Source organism: Gouania willdenowi, unplaced genomic scaffold (assembly GCF_900634775.1).
Source record: "Gouania willdenowi unplaced genomic scaffold, fGouWil2.1 scaffold_274_arrow_ctg1, whole genome shotgun sequence".
Lineage (NCBI taxonomy): Eukaryota > Metazoa > Chordata > Actinopteri > Blenniiformes > Gobiesocidae > Gouania > Gouania willdenowi.
The window spans coordinates 34,447-51,260 of NW_021145032.1; the positions used below are offsets into that span (position 1 = coordinate 34,447).

Sequence of the window (16,814 nt, forward strand, 5' to 3'; positions counted from 1 at the left end):
CCTATGACCTTCTCTTGCAGAGTGTTTGGTTTACACCTTCAAATACCTCCACCAAACCTGTGTATATTTAGTTTGACCATATGGGGGACTTTGAGCTCATGAGAATGTCCAAGTTGGGAGTTAGTTGTTATTTATCGCCCCCATGTGGCCAGCAGAATCATTTCTGACCTTGTCTAATCCAGTGGTTCTCAACCTATTCAGACCACGACCCCCCCGTACCTGAAGGTGGTTGAACACAGACATGAACATTGAAGAACAGTCATGTGGAGACAGGGCCATCTATAAGGAAGAATAAAGGGGAGAGATTTTTGGGGCCCATTCATAAAGTCAGGAAAATGATGGTTCATTGTTCTATGAATCTGTGATAACCACATTTATTTATTTATTTATCTGAATAATATCCACTGTTATCCAGGAAGTTTATTATTATTCAGGCCATAGTATATACTATATAGTCATCTTAAAGATGTAAATCATTGTTTTAATCAGAAATAAAATGGGTTAAAAGTGACCAAAAATGGTGAAATTCAATTTTAAAAAACACAAAAATTGGTTAAAAGTTGCAAATTAGAGGGGGCAAAAATGGACAGAAAAAGTGGTAAAAAGTGTCAAAATAAGCATGAACTTTGGTGAAAAGAGATTAAAAGTGACCATAATGGGTAAATATATGCAACATTAGTTGGGAAAAGTGGTGGAAAAGGTGTAAAAGTGGGAAAAAAATGCAGAAAAGCCATTGAAATTTCATGGAGGAGTGGCAGGAATGCAACAAAAAAGCATTAAAATGAGCAAAAATATGGCAAGAAAAAGTGATGAAAATAGGTTAAAATATGGCAAGTTTGGTGTAGTTGCAGAAAAAGGGTAAAAATAAGCAAAAAAAAAAAAAAGAATGGGCTCAACTTGCATCTGGCGACCCTGTCTCACTGTCTCACGACCTCAAATGGGATCCAAACCCCAAGGTTGAGAATACCTAGTCTAATCCACACTTTATACCATCCATGCCAAACTCAAGGCCCGGGGGCCAAATCCGGCCCTTTAGAGCGTCCTCACATCTGCCACAATCTCTCCAATTTAGAGAATCCAAAACATTAATTATTGTTTAAATTACCAAAAAATCCAGTTATAGATTTCTCAAATTCACCAATTTAATGAAACTCTACAATATTTTTATGGCCTTTTATTTTTCCTTTGTTTATATCACATGAATGCAGTCATTTTTAATTGCAAATTGTGGAATGAACTCAACTTTTCTACAAGTTTTTTTCACAAAAATTGGTAAAAATCAAGTGAATTGAACCGTAATTGAAAACTAGGGCAAACTGCTCCATATTTGGCCCCTTAACTAAAATTAGTTTGACACCCCTGATAGAAAAGATGAAAGCTTTCATCCAAAAGAGTAAGATAGACATTTTAATTGTAGCTTACACTGTTTTAAATTATATTTTCATTTTTTGTTTAATTAAGGTTTTCTTTTGTTATTATTTTATTTCCTCACTGGAGTTGAAAGCAAATATTTACTGAAATTATTTAATCTGGAAAACACGGAATTTCGGGAAAAAAAAATAAAATTGATACATAGGGCCCTATATGTTCCATATGAGCTTTTGTCATCATTCTAAAAAGAAGCTGCTGCAGGGTTCTAAAATATCAAAGTCACTTTAACTACATAAAGTCTTCACTGTGGCTTTGATATTCAGTCTGACCTGTGATATTCGTTGAGGACAGAAGTGTTTTCAGAGACAAAGTAATTTACAACAAACAGGTTAGAAATCCAAAGTGGAAGATGGAAGATTATGTGGGAAGTAACGACAGCTTTGAGAACAAGATCCACTCTTTGATAGAGTCCATCTCTCAATACAGAGATAAGTGTAAGGCTGAGGAGGAGAACCAGTCTGAATTGTCTGAGAAGATAAAGAACCTGGAGGAGGAGAACCGGAGGCTAATGGAGGAGAACAAAGAACTGTCAGATAAAGAGGTCCACCGGTCGATGAAGGCTCAGATGAACACAGAATGGGTGAAGAAGGTGTGCCCTGAGCTGGAGATGAAGGAGCATGAGATCATTTCTTTAAAGGCAGCTTTACATCAGGTCAACGATGAAGTGGAGCGCCTGAAGAGTGAATGCTGTGAATTCAACACCATGAAAATGGAGATGACCACTGAGCTGGAGAGTATAGACGAGGACATGGTAGCCTTAAATAAGGCGGTCCAGAAGATGGCCGATGACTGCCAGCACATGGAGCATGAACTGTGTCTGAAGGAGAGCAACCATAAAGACACTGTGGCTCAGATGGAAGCAGAATGGGAGGCGGTGAAGAAGACTCTGACCACGTCCCATGAGAGCGCGCTGAGCCACGTCTGCTCACAGGTACAGGCTCTACAAAAAGATGTGGAGCTCCATGAGAGGAACGCTGCTGAGGCTACCAAACAGCTCCAGGAAAAGGATGCTATCATCCACGCCATGGAGACCAAGTATGAAGATCTGCAGAAGCGATATCACACTCTGAACATGACCCAGGAGAACCAGCAATGGCAAATTGATCTGCTGGTGATGGGGAATGCTGAACTGAAGGAGATCGCCCTCATGACAGACAAACAGAAGGCCAAGAAAAAGAAGGAGCAGGACAAAGCAAAGAAGAAGAACAGGAAGGAGGATGGAGTACCAGGTTTCCTGAGAAAGTTCCTCAGCTTTTTTCCTTGCTGCAAAGTGTGAGAAAAAATGGATCCTCCAAAATGTGGAAGGTTCCATCTCTCAGTTTTATTTCATTCTCCTGGAAATCAATGTGATTTACATGATTTAAAAAAAATAAAAATGATTACAATAATAATGCATTGGATTTTATGTAGCATTTTTTTCACAGACAGTCAAAGTGTTTTACAATGATGTGCATTATTTTTTCACTCCACACACAGTGGTGGTAAGCTACTATTGTAGCCAGAGCTGCCCTGAGGCAGACTGACAGATGTGAGGCTGCCATAGTGAACCATCGGTCCCTGCGACCACCACCAACATTCACTCACACACTACATTCATACTAGGCAATGTGGGTAAAGTGCCTTGCACAAGGACACAACGACAATGACTTGGCTAGAGCAGGATTCAAACCCCCAACCCTTCAGTTATTGGACGATTATAATAATTATGTACATTAACTTTTTAATTGTAGCTTACACATTATTTGAAATTACATTTTTATTTTTGACATACATTTTTGTTTGATTATAGTTTTCTTTTTAATTCATATTTATTTTGTTTCCTCACAGAAGTTAAAAACTAATATTTTCAGAATTTTTTTTTTAAACTGAATTTTAAAAATTGAATGTTGAAAACAGAATTTAGACAAAAATAAAATGTATTTTATAGGGCCCTATATGGTCCTTCCTAACCTCTAACCTTATCCCCCTGTTCCACATGAGCTTTCATGGCTTTCATCCAAAAAAGGTGTCAAACTCAAGGCCCGGGGGCCAAATCCAGCCCTTTAGAGCATCCAATTTGGCCTGCAGGAGAAAATAAAAATGACAGAGAAAACATTATTTGTTGAGTACTAAGGGTGTGCGATCTGACGATATGAAAGAATTAAGGATTACAATTTGACGACAATCTCCCAAATCACGAAGATCGCAGAACCGTCTGTATTTCACATTTTAACCCTCAGTGCCGTGTCTGCGTCATGTCTGTGGTCCATACACAGAACATCCAATGGTTTTTTTTTTTCTTTCTGCCAAATCACACCATTTGCTAGTCAGCATGTCAGCGTCACAGACACCAAAGAATTATTATGCGCTTAAACAGGGCAGAAGTACGCTCTGCTCCCCCTCCCCCCAGTGCACGGACACACACAGTCAGCAGTGTTAGCGACTGTCTGTAAGAGGCTCAGTGCAGATGTCTGTCTGTCTGTAAAACTATCAGTACAGAGACGTTTGAGGAAACACTGCATGTGTTTCTCTTCTCTAACTAACTCTCTGTCTCTCCTCAGCAGAGATCTGCTGCTGAAGCTAACGGGGCTGTTTCCACACTCTTAAAGAGACAGTGTCCTGAATGTGATTTACTTTAAAAACTACTTTCAACAACTCAGAGTTGCCCTGAAAAAAGCTACACAACATAATTTAATCACATTTCAGCCTTAATGAAGGAAAAAGTCAAAAGTGACACAAAATGTTGATATTGTGCTGCTAGTGATTAATAAAAGGGTCTTTTTGGCTCCACTGACTTTGACCCATTATTGTTTTTCTGGTAAAACTATTAAAATAAATAAATGGAGTTTATATCGCTTATAGCTATTTTGAGGAAAAATATAGAGATATGAGTATTGGTTCATATCACCCAGACCTAATGTAACCAAAGCAGTAACGTTTTATCTTGTAAAGGATATTATTGTCTAAACTGTGTGAAATGAGGCGTTCAAACACTGCTTAAAGTAGGATTTTATTAATATGAGTGTGTTACCTCAATAACAGATAGAAATCACTAGACTGATTTGCTGCTTTCTTATGTAGCAAGTGATGCTAATGCTAATGCTACACCACTTTAGTTAAACAAAGTAAAAAGACTGTGTGACTAAAAGAACATTTTGTTTGATGTTAATTGTACTTGGAACCAGTTCAATAAATTTCTTCCATACAATTTTAAAAGTTACGTGAAATTACTTTGTCTTAAATTATCTTTTATTCCTTCTTTTCCATTTAGGGTGATGATTTTTAGGAGGTGAATTGGTTTGTTTTATTAGTAAATAACTTTAAAATAGTTTCAATTATTTGAATGAAAAAATTTGTGATAAAATCGTGATCGTGATTTGACAAAGAAAAACTCTTGATATGATATTTTTCCCATATCGCCCACCCCATCGTGTACATTACCAAATAATCCAGTTATAGATTTCTCAAATTCACCAATTTGATGAAACTCTACAATATTTTTAGGGGCTTTTATTTTTCCTTTGTTTAAAAAAATATTGCACAATAACAAATATGGTGTATCAGGGCGCCCTTATATATATCCCAATATTGTCTTTTTTCCTCCCACCTTGTTTGCACATGCTGTTGAAGGTCAACACTACATGTCATGCAATTTTTTGATGACAGCGATGCATGTTAAATTATTGAAATGAAATAAATACCTCAGATCTCTCTCTACAACCAATAGAATCGCTTAGACCGCGATAAAACCGAAGTGCAAAATTCAAATCATTGGATTTTGGTGCTGGCCGCTAAGATGCCCACTGCAGTGTTATGTACGTCTTCTTTAATCTTTTATTTTCTTTGTAACAAAGTGTTTTCTTTCATTAGACCTTTTAAACAAGCTTGCATGTCCTAGAGATAAAACCTCCTGTTCCAACTGAAGATGCTGAACCAAGAACCAAGAACCAAGAACCAAGAACCAAGAACCAAGAATCAAGAACCTAGCCTGGAGGAGCTGAACCAACACAAGAACCACGCCTGAAAGAGCTGAACACTGAACTACAAGAACAAAGCCTGCACACGCTGAACAAAGGCCAGACAGGCCTAACACAGGTCAGAACCAGTGGAAACCTGCTGACTGAACGAGCTGTGAAACGTGCTGAACAAGGAACAGAACCGACCAGCCTCACACAGGCCAGAACCAGGTCCAGGAAAAAACCCTTTCAGACACACTCCAGCGGTCCAGAGCCACGCTTTGCTGCTTCAGACTCCTCTCACCAGTCCACTCTGCCACCAGAGAAGGATCACCGACCACGGACCCATCAGAACCAAGGTTCACTGGATCTCAAATTCTAATTGGGCCTAAAATAATTGCAGCCACATTATTCTATACTGATCTTATTATAGCTCACACACACACACACACACACACACACACACACACACACACACACACACACACACACACACACACACACACACAGAAATCATGCTACTTTTCTCTCCTCCCTCCTTTCTTTCTCTACTAAGCTTTTATCTTTAAAGTGTAAATACATTTACCCTTAGTTTAGTGAGCGTAGTACTCTTTTAGCTTTATTGTGTTAGTAGGTTTTAACTTGTTTTGATTAATAAATGTTTATACTTTGAGAAGTTGTCTGTGGTTTATGAAAATATTACAATCATAAGGTTTGTTATATGGAGAGTAGATAGTCTTGACAAGAGTTCACAACCCTGGATGACGAGGTATTAATAACTATTTAAGTGATCTGAAACACTTTATCTCAATTTCAGATGGCACCTCTTGGCAAATTACTGTAATATTAAAAACAATTAATATTATAAATCTTATTACTCCTTGTCCAAGCTCATCCTCCTACACAGTCGAGCAGGGACCCACCCACAGCAGTCTGTCCTGGCCCACAACTTTCTGACTAGCTCTGCCACTTCTGTCCCATGTGTGAGGCTGTTCTCACTTTCAGGTCACATAGTGACAAAAAATATCTTCCTTGAGCTCTGATAATGTGAACTGGCTAGTTTGTCTGAGCTGAAGGAGAAGAAATAGGCCTGAAGGTGTTGTGAGGCTGATGGGTGTTATTTTTTGCACTACAATGTTTATCTAGTACTGTTATTTAGTACTTGGAGTTCCAAAGAGATGTAGGCCAAATGACCGTTTATATTTCAAATTTTACTTGAAATAAAAAAATAAAATAAAAAAAAAACTTCATGTTGATTTGTTTTTATTCTGTTTTTTTTTTGTTTTTACCATTTTGTTGGAGTATGTTCTCAATCAGTCTTGTCTGTGTGATGTTAAATGTTTCTTTTTTAACTTTATTTTGATAGGCACGGAACGTGGTTCTAGATCCTGCTGAGTGTGTTTTTACTTCCTTTTGTTTGTGAGTGTTTATTTTTTTTATTTTATTTATTCAGTTTATTTCCGACATGGTTTTTTGTACATGCCGAAAAAGGAGACGAGAGAAGCAGTTTGCTTATCTGGGTCCCGTCCCCTGTTTTACCATCGCAAATTTACATGGGTTTACATGTCTCTCTGGTCAAACATTCTGGTCAGACACTGTATTAAAGGGAATGTTTTAGTTTAACATAGACTGGGAGAAACCACAGTAGTTTAAATAAATAAGGTTATCAATCAATTTACTCATTAATTATGAAAAACTCAGTTTAATCATTGACCTAGACCACAGACCATACAATAACATGATTATTGTATTGTATAAAATAAATGTTATTGTTACAGCTTTGTAATATATGTAAAACAAAAAAGCACCACCTGAAAGTGGTGTCAGATAATTCTATATTTATAGTTACAAAGATTATATACACAACATAGCAACATTTATTATTAACATGCTCCAATGTTAACTATGACTTATTTTGTCTACACTGGTGTCAGCATGTACAACAATTGTGTTTGTGTTTATTATTTAAATGGTAAATGTACTTGATTTATATAAAGCTTTATCCCTACAATGAAATTCTCAAAGCACTTTACATATCAGCTCATTCACCCATTCACACTCACATTCACACAAAAAAGGGACTAAACCGACTAAACCTCATCAAACCAACCAAGTCCCCATTATTCACAGAATGAACAAAGAGCTGTGCAAAAGGCTCAATATTTAACGTTTAATAACTCAGCTTCATTTATTAATATAAGTGTTTTATATAATAAAAACAAATCTACTACAACACCTTTATTATTAACAAAACACATTTCTGTTAATTGTAACATTTGAGCATCATGAGGTACATTTAACAAACACTAAAGAACTAATCAAATGTAATGGTAAGTGCTTCTTTTGTTTAGCTAAGCAGACAATAAATTGCTGTTTTCATGGTACAAATCCCTTTTTGTGAGAGTTAGTAACAAGTTGTGCCAGCTCAGACATTGTTATATTGAATTTTATTATTATTATTCTTATTATTATTATTATAACCAGATTTATATTTGACATAGTGAAAGTATAGAATAAAGTTGTATAAGATTTTAATTTGTAATTTTTTATTATTATTATTTATTATTGTTTTATTTATTTATTATCAATTACTAGACATTTCAGGAAACTCCATTTAAACTCCAAGCGAGCACACCGAAGGTCCCGACCCCAATGTTGAAAAATGCGGGGGAACAAACCTGCCAAAGTTATAATTAAATGAATAAATAAATACACGTTTAAAAACAATTACAAAGGAAAATTTTAAATTAAATACAAATAAATAAATATAAGTGGGGAAAAATACAAAAGTAAAATATGATTTAGAATATGAATACATCATTGAATAAATGCATGCAAAAAATATTGTTAAAAAATTAAATGAAATAGATTGATAAATATAAGTGGAAATTTAAAAAAAAAAAATACAAATATAATTTATATACGTTTTTTTACTTGTATTAATTTCATCATGTATTTTATACATATGAAACATTTATATTTTTGTTTTGTTTTTATTTTTACCTTTATTATTATATTCATTTATTTTTTTAATTTTGGCAGGTTTGGTCCTCCATTGAAAAACACTGGCCTAACGTGATCTCAGTGGTGCGTTCAGAGTCTGTGGGAAACTGGGGCATTGCTATGAATTTTACGCAACAGACAGAACGTGAAAAGTGGTCACGTGCGTCGTAAAACTGAACGTTTCACCTTACGTAAATTATTTTATTTTTATAGTTCATATAAAACGTTAAGATAGCCATTATTTATGTATTGCTCACAAATGAAAACAAAACTAAACTATCTTGAAAAGTTTTTTTTTAAAGTTTTTACGTCAAGTTGCGTGACGTCGTAGCCATGGAAACGAGTTGGACGCGGCATTTAAATTCACCTGCTGAACTTTAACGTTCTTAACGAGCAGCGAGAGACGTTGAGAGGAGAGCTGTTAGCATCTGTTAGCATCTGTGAGCTGAGAAAGGAGAGAAAAACTCTACAAAACACTGAGAAAAGTCATCAGAAGACCTCTACACAACCAGAATAAGAACTTCAGACCAGGACCAGAACTTCAGAAAAAGGACTTATAAGACGACGAGACCAGAAAAATCAACCATGGCCCTGCGCATGGCTCAAGGTAAGACACGTTTCAATTATTCTCACCTGATAGGCCTTATTTCATCATTTTAGCACTGAAAAGTTAAACATATATGATGATTTATAATCTATAGGTCTGTCTAAATCAGGTTCGGGGCCTGAGACGTTTATATTTTATATTATAGGCCGACAGAAAATGGTTTTAACATAACGAAAATCAAGAAATGCTGATTTGTCATGTGTTACTTTGACTTTTGTAATAATTTTACTCTGATGTGACACTTTTAGTGAGCGTTTGGGCTGTTCCGACTGTTTTGCTGAGGTGTAATTATTTAAAAAAAAAAAAAAAAAAAGTAGATTTATTTAAGTCCTGTACTGACTGAGGTAGATTTAATGTACTTTAGTTCATAAATAATTTAAAGTCGAGTTTCACTTCATATTTTTCTAGATAAATTTGATACTGAACTATTTGTTTTGGTTTGTTTTTGAAGCAGCCAATGAGGTGGGTCAAATGTAGTTACCATGGATACTGTTTGCATTGTTTGTGCTTGAATATTTACTTCATTTATTTACAGATACATACTTTATTTCCTACATTGATTACTTTCTTAAAACGTCTCCTTATTTAAATTTAAATAGCTTATTTTTCCCCCTCTTATTTAATTTGTTTTTCAAAATCCTCCTGTGGACAAGTTTTACAAATTAACACACGTTAAAACAATTAAAAATTGTCCAATGTCATTGTGCTGTCCATATCAAAATAGAAAATAAATAATCAATAAATAACTTCCTTTAAAAAAAAAAAAAAATAGCAGTGCTAAACATCCATCACTGCACAAATTAAATGTTTATTTATGTTTTATCTGTATATGTTGTCAAAGTTTATCACTACATAGTGCAATCTTTTTGCACAGCTATGAATGTTTTAATCTTCCAAGAAATAAACAAATACATTTATTATTTTTGCTTTATTGTGACCATCATTAGCCCTCCTGAAGGAAGGATAAACTACACTTTATAAGGGGAATTAAATTGAATTGAATTGTTTATTTTTGAATATGCAAACAAAATAATTAAAATGAGGGAAAAAGAGCATAAATTTGAACATAAAACATCAAATTAAACTACTGCTCCTTCTTCTAATCTAAACTAATGAATTACAGTGGCAATCTTCATTGTACTAAGACAGTATGTAATATATATACAGTATGTATATAAGTGCATAGCATGTATATCACAAAATGTCGTCCCAGGTTTCCCGTTAAGCCCTTGAAAAACAAATAAAGAAAAATAATAGTATAAAATATAAGATAATAATAATACAACAATATACCAAATACCAAACAATTGAACAATAGTATTTATATATATATATACATGAAACAGTGTCCTCTTAACACTCAATGCTATCCAACCTCTCCCTCATGCCTGTACATTTTAAAAATTGTTGTTGTGCCTTCTTTTGAAATGTTTAATATTTGGACTCTGCTTTAACTTCATGGTGAACCTGTTCCATAGTGCCAACACACTACCTGAAACAAAAACTTTGCCTAGTTTTACAAATTGGAGTTAAATTAAGGTACACTTTAAGTTCCGGCAGCTGAGCTGACAGCAGCAAAAGAGCAGAGCGGAGCTCACAGAGGAATTTATTTACTAAACATGAACTTTTTCTTCTGAGAAATGATACGATACCTCAACATCAAACTCTATCATTTACCATCTGACTCTGGCTCTGAGGTAATCATCTACTGCTTTTTTATTTGCTGGCTCAACTGGAAAGCTAAGTAGCAAGCTAGCTAGCTACAAGTAGCAAGCTAACTAGCAGAAGAATGGCTCTTTCCACAACAGAATACAGCAGTCTCCTCCCAAAGATTACTGAACTGGAGACTACAGTGCGAGGAATACAAGTAAACATTGAGGTTAATGGACACTGTGGATATGATAATGATACGACTGTGCCGCTGTTTCAAAACAGCGGAGTGGATAAAGCTAACTCGCTACCAGCCCGTGCTAACAAAGCTATCAGGCCTAGGGAGGATCCTGTTCCCGTTGATAAGCCAACGGGTGCGAGTCCTCCCTAGAATACTCTGGGAGCTAAGCCTAAGAAAAAGTCATATCCACTTCAAAGGCTAACGGGCCGAGCAAAGCGCCCTGATATCAATAATGAGACGGACTGGCCTGCACTGGCTTCGCAGACTGCAGCCTCAACATCAACTCCCTTGTCTGCCCAGGCACAAAAGTGGACATCTGCTAAAGGCAGGAGTATCACCAAGTCACAAACCCAGTTTCATGTAGAACTGGGTAATCGATTCGCCCCACTGCTGAATGACCTAGGATCTGGCTCTAATGAGGTCAACACACAACCTTCTGGAACTGCGAAGACTGAAAGTGCTTCAGGAAAACAAAAGCGACAGGGTAGGCCAAAGCAACAATCTCACACACTGATAGTGGGAGACGTTTCTGTTAAAGATGCTCAGAAGATGTTTAGCAGCAACGTGAAAGTGATCTGCTTACCTAATGACACAGTATCAGACCTGGCTGACAAAATCTTGCATATCGTTGCAGATTACCCACATTTGAAAAATGTTGTGATTCATTTTGGGTTAAATGATTTAGCCAAGGAGGAGTCTGAGGTGTTAAAGCAGGATTTCACCCATCTGCTAAAAACTGTGAGCTGTATACAGCCTAAAGTGTTCATCAGTGGCCCGATACCTCCAGTCCGCAAAGGAGATCTGAAATTCTCAAGGATTTACTCTTTTAATAAATTTCTGTCTTCGGCTTGTGCTGCCCTTTCACTAAATTTTATAGAAAATTTTCCTATTTTTTGGGAACGTCGTCATCTTTTTAGAGCAGATGGACTGAGTCTAAACAAGGCCGGAGTAAAACTCTTCACATCCAACTTGTTTTACTTCACCAGTCACACTGCTATCAGTTCTGATAAAGACAGAGGACAACATGTACCATCGGAGAACAAAACAACAAGGAAAGAACATGGAGTCAATGAGCTTCCAGCAAGAAATAAAAATCGCCAAAATGAAGAGGTCAACCCAACCCCCGCATCTCAGGACCCACCTGCTTCACCCCAAAATTCACCTACTTCCACCTCATCCAGCTTCTCTCCTACCCCTGCCTTCTTGGATTTAACTGCCCAGATGAACGAGCTGGTTCTGGCTGGCACAAGACTAACACCCCACCCTTTACCCCACCATGGTCAATCTGCACCACCCATCCCTCCTCGACGATACCAGGCTCAGGATCACTCTTCTCCTCAGGCCAGCTGTGTTCAACTTAGAGCGACACAGGCCTGATGTGTGCTGGGTCCGGACTGCAATAGCTCTATTTTTAGGAACAACCAGAAAAAGTCAGGGCCCTATGGAGTTAATGCAGCTTCTTTAATTCCTGTGGTGACAGGTAACACAGGTAAAATTGCTATAAAGCAAAAAGCTTTATAGAGATAAAAATTTGACTCCTATAACATGTCATCCAAAAAGTCCACCAGTGTCTCCAGTAAAGTCTTTAAAATTAGCTCTTCTTAATGTTAGATCTCTTGTTAACAAGTCACTAATAATTAATGATTTTATTTTGACACATCACTTGGACTTTTTATTTCTCAATGAAACATGGTTGAATGATGGTATCAGTAATACTATTCTCAATGAAAGTGCACCACAAGACTTTATTTATTTAAATAAGTGTCGTACTTGCAGGAAAGGTGGTGGAGTTGCTGCCATTTTTAAATCAATATTTCAGTGCAAAGAAATAACATTTGGTGATTTTATCTCCTTTGAATATATGTCATTCTTACTGAAGGGTGATTCAAGAGTTCTGTTTTTAGTCGTTTATAGACCCCCAAAATATTCTGGAGAATTCATGGATGAGTTTGCTGAACTGCTGTCAGTTGTATGCACTGAATACAACTTTTTAATAATAACAGGTGACTTAAATATTCATGTAGACAATAACATGGACAATACTGCCAAAGAACTGTATGCTTTAATGGATACTTTTGGTCTTACACAACATGTGACTGGTCCGACACACACTCAAGGTCACACTTTGGATCTGGTTATCTTTAAAGGTGTTGATATCTCTGCTGTTGATGTAAGAGACTTAGCTCTATCTGATCATTTCTGTGTCTTTTTTGACCTAGAGACTGTAACATCTGTTCCCCCTAGTTATGTGTGTTTAAAGAAAAGGTACATAAATGAGAACACAAGTGCACAGTTTATGGAAGCCATAGCAATGACACCAACATTGAGTGCTGAGACAGTTGATGATCTTCTGGATGAGTATAATAGAAACGTCTGTAATGTCATAGATGTGGTGGCTCCAATCAAAACTAAGAGAAAACCAAACACACAGAAAACACCTTGGAGGAGGACTGAGATAATGCAGAATTTGAAATCTGACTGTAGAAGAGCTGAGCGTAAATGGAGATCAACAAAACTCCAAATTCATCTAGAACTGTACAAAATAAGTCTGCGAAAATTCAATGATGGCTTGTTCAAAGCAAGGCAGCAATACTTTTCTGAAATTATTGCCAAAAATGTCAACAACTCTCGCACGTTGTTTTCTGTAATTGAAAAGCTCACAACCCCCCCAGATCAGATAGCCCCTGAATTACTGTCAGCTGGAAAATGCAATGAATTTGCTGTATATTTCAATGAAAAAATACAATCAATAAGGTCAAACATCGGAACAAACCAGCAAAATCACAAAAAGCTTGAACAGCTTCAACCACTGAGGGATGAGTCAACTACAATGTTAGAGTTTATTACAGTGAACCCAAAAACAATAGAGGAGACTGTTCAGCAGCTGAATCCATCAACGTGTTGCCTTGACACAATACCCTCAAACTTCTTTAAAACTGTTGTAAAGTCAATTGTCACTGATTTGTGTCAGATAATTAACTGCTCATTCCAATCAGGCACCGTACCAAAATCCCTGAAAGTAGCTGCTGTGAAACCGCTGTTAAAAAAGAGAACACTGGATGCCTCTATACTGGCTAACTATAGACCAATCAGCAACCTTCCATTCATGGCCAAGATCATTGAGAAGGTGGTCTTCAACCAACTGAGTCAATTCTTAACATTCAACAAAATATTTGATAAATTTCAGTCAGGTTTTCGTTCTCATCACAGCACTGAAACTGCTCTTATCAAAGTGATCAATGACATAAGGTTGAACACTGATTCAGGAAAAGTATCTGTTCTCATTCTGTTGGATCTAAGTGCTGCATTTGACACCGTAGATCATACAATTTTGTTGCACAGATTGCAAACATGGGTTGGACTAAATGGAAAAGTAATGCAATGGTTTAAGTCATACTTGGAGGAGCGAAGCTATTTTGTAAGCATTGGAAACTTTGAATCTGACAGATTACCAATGTCCTGTGGGGTTCCTCAGGGATCTGTTCTTGGACCCCTTCTGTTTAACCTTTACATGCTTCCTTTAGGACAAATTTTACAGAACTGTAAGGTTGATTATCAGAGCTATGCAGATGACACACAACTATATCTATCACTGAACCCAGATGACCATGGTCCCATTGAGGTGTTGTGTGACTGTTTAGAAAAAGTAAACTGCTGGATGAGTGAAAACTTCCTTCAACTAAACCATGACAAGACGGAGGTGATTGTCTTTGGTAACAAGGAAAAGAGGACTGCTGTCAGCAATTATCTTGAGTCTCGATCTTTAAAAGCTAAAGACCAAGTCAAAAACCTTGGTGTTCTGATTGACTCAGATCTTACATTCAGCAGTCAGATCAAATCTATCACAAAAACAGCCTTCTACCACCTAAAGAACATCTCCAGAGTGAAAGGTTTAATGGCTCAGAAAGACCAGGAGAAACTGGTCCATGCTTTTATCTCCAGCAGACTGGACTATTGTAATGGTCTTCTGACAGGAATCCCCCAAAAGAGCATCAAACAGCTACAGCTGGTTCAGAACGCTGCAGCTCGGGTCTTAACCAGAACAAAGAGGTCAGAGCACATTACTCCAGTTTTAAAGTCTTTACACTGGCTCCCAGTCAGCCTCAGAATAGACTTTAAAGTTCTGCTGCTGGTGTATAAATCTGTGAATGGGTTTGGTCCAGAATACATCAGTGACATGTTAGTCAGGTATGAACCCAGCAGGTCTCTCAGATCTATGGACACAGATCAGATAGTGGAGCCCAGAGTTCACAGTAAACATGGTGATGCTGCTTTTAGTTGTTATGCTGCAAAGAAGTGGAACAAACTGCCAGCGGAGCTGAAGTCAGTATCTAATGTGAACATTTTTAAATCAAAGTTAAAGGCACTTTTTTTCTCTACTGCATATGATTGAGAGAGAGATTTTTTGTCATTTTGTTGATGTAATGATGATTTTACTGATGATTTTAATTGATTTTACTGATGATTTTAAATGTTCTTATTGATTTAAATGTTCTTATTGATTTTAAACAATTGAATGTTTTATCATGTAAAGCACATTGAGTTGCCTTGAGTATGAAATGCGCTATATAAATAAATTTGCCTTGCCTTGCCTTGCCTCAATAATGCTATATAACTCCTGCATTTTCATCAATAATTGTTTTTTTTTTTAGTCTAGCTGTCTGTTGTATGTCTGAATTGGACAAATTTTGTCATATAATGAGTAAAATGTTCCTAAAACTCATTATATACTTTTTCTCGACATATTATATCCCAATTATACTCCAGTAATTTGCTTTTTAGTGCGTGTAATGCTCTCATAAACTGTCAACACTGGCAAATAGTGGTTGTTAGCATTGATTAACAACCTGTTTATTGTGTTTTTATCAATGCCATTGGTAAAAATATTGTCAATAAAAGTGGCAGAATGAAAACCTCCGTTCCATTTAACTTCCTTCCTCATTTCAGAAGTGTGCTTTTCTGATTTCTGTTTGTGAATCGCACCATTACGTCGTTGTAGTTCCTCCTTTGCAGAGGGTGGGGTGCCTCCATGTGATTACAGATTCCCTTGGACTGTAGGAAGTCTCTCGAATCACCATCCATCTCACCAGGCTCTCCCCCGTCGTCATTGGTCAGCGCTCGAGTGTATGGCCAGGGTATTATTTGGAGTCCGTCGATGATCATATCATTGACCCGCGTAAGTCTGGGACTCTGCTTTCCAACTAGGTGGTGGTGCGCTTATCTTTTCTCTGCATTCAGCAGCCGCAGAACCTTCACTTCTTTGACCTAGTTCAGTCGAACAGCATACAACTCCTCATCAATGCCTTCCCCATCATCGGTTACTTCTTTTAGCCCATGTCGCCAGGTTTTATTGGCAAAATAAAGCTGTTTTCCGGTCGAATGGTATATTCAAACAGTCAACAAGTCTGTTGTAATGAAATTCAAACCTCCAGCAACTGGCTCCATATTATCTTAGTGAATGTGGCGCCAGTGCTCAGTACTCAGCGCCCGACAAGGTGCACGAACAGGACCAGGCCCCATCACAACCCTACACAAACCGCTACACCAGTTAGCGGCGAACCGCAGCACGCTAGAATGTCGCCCAAGAAGGAACGGGCGTACCAGCAGGTATGTAAGAGCAAGGCCAAAGCCTAGTCTCCTGCAAAATCCACCTGCCTGTGGCCCCCGACCAGGCACCAAGGAGAAAACCCACACAACGCCCCACCAACAGCCACCCCCACGAGAAGGAGACACACTTAACGGCGCACATGTCAATGCAATGTAGCGGCCCCCAGCCAGGGACGCCCCGACACACCCACCCACTGGCCTGTAGACAGTAAGACCCCACCGGGCAGCCCACAGTACCCCCACCTGCTGAAACAGTGAGCACCACCCCTTGCAGACAGCACCATCCTAAGGGGCCATGCAACCCTACATCAACCCCGGTGCAGACAGCCACAACTCCCAC

General features: G+C 37.6%; 1 protein-coding gene across 1 annotated transcript in view; it reads left to right on the forward strand.

Moving 5' to 3' along the window:
* The first annotated feature begins 1,694 nt into the window (after window positions 1-1,694).
* Window positions 1,695-16,814, forward strand: part of LOC114459219 (spindle pole body component 110-like) — a 29,141-nt gene continuing 14,021 nt past the window's right edge. The window contains exon 1 of the mRNA XM_028441538.1: window positions 1,695-2,362. Within this exon, the coding sequence (XP_028297339.1) occupies window positions 1,781-2,362 (582 nt within the window). The 5' untranslated portion in view covers window positions 1,695-1,780. The remainder of the gene's footprint in view (window positions 2,363-16,814) is intronic.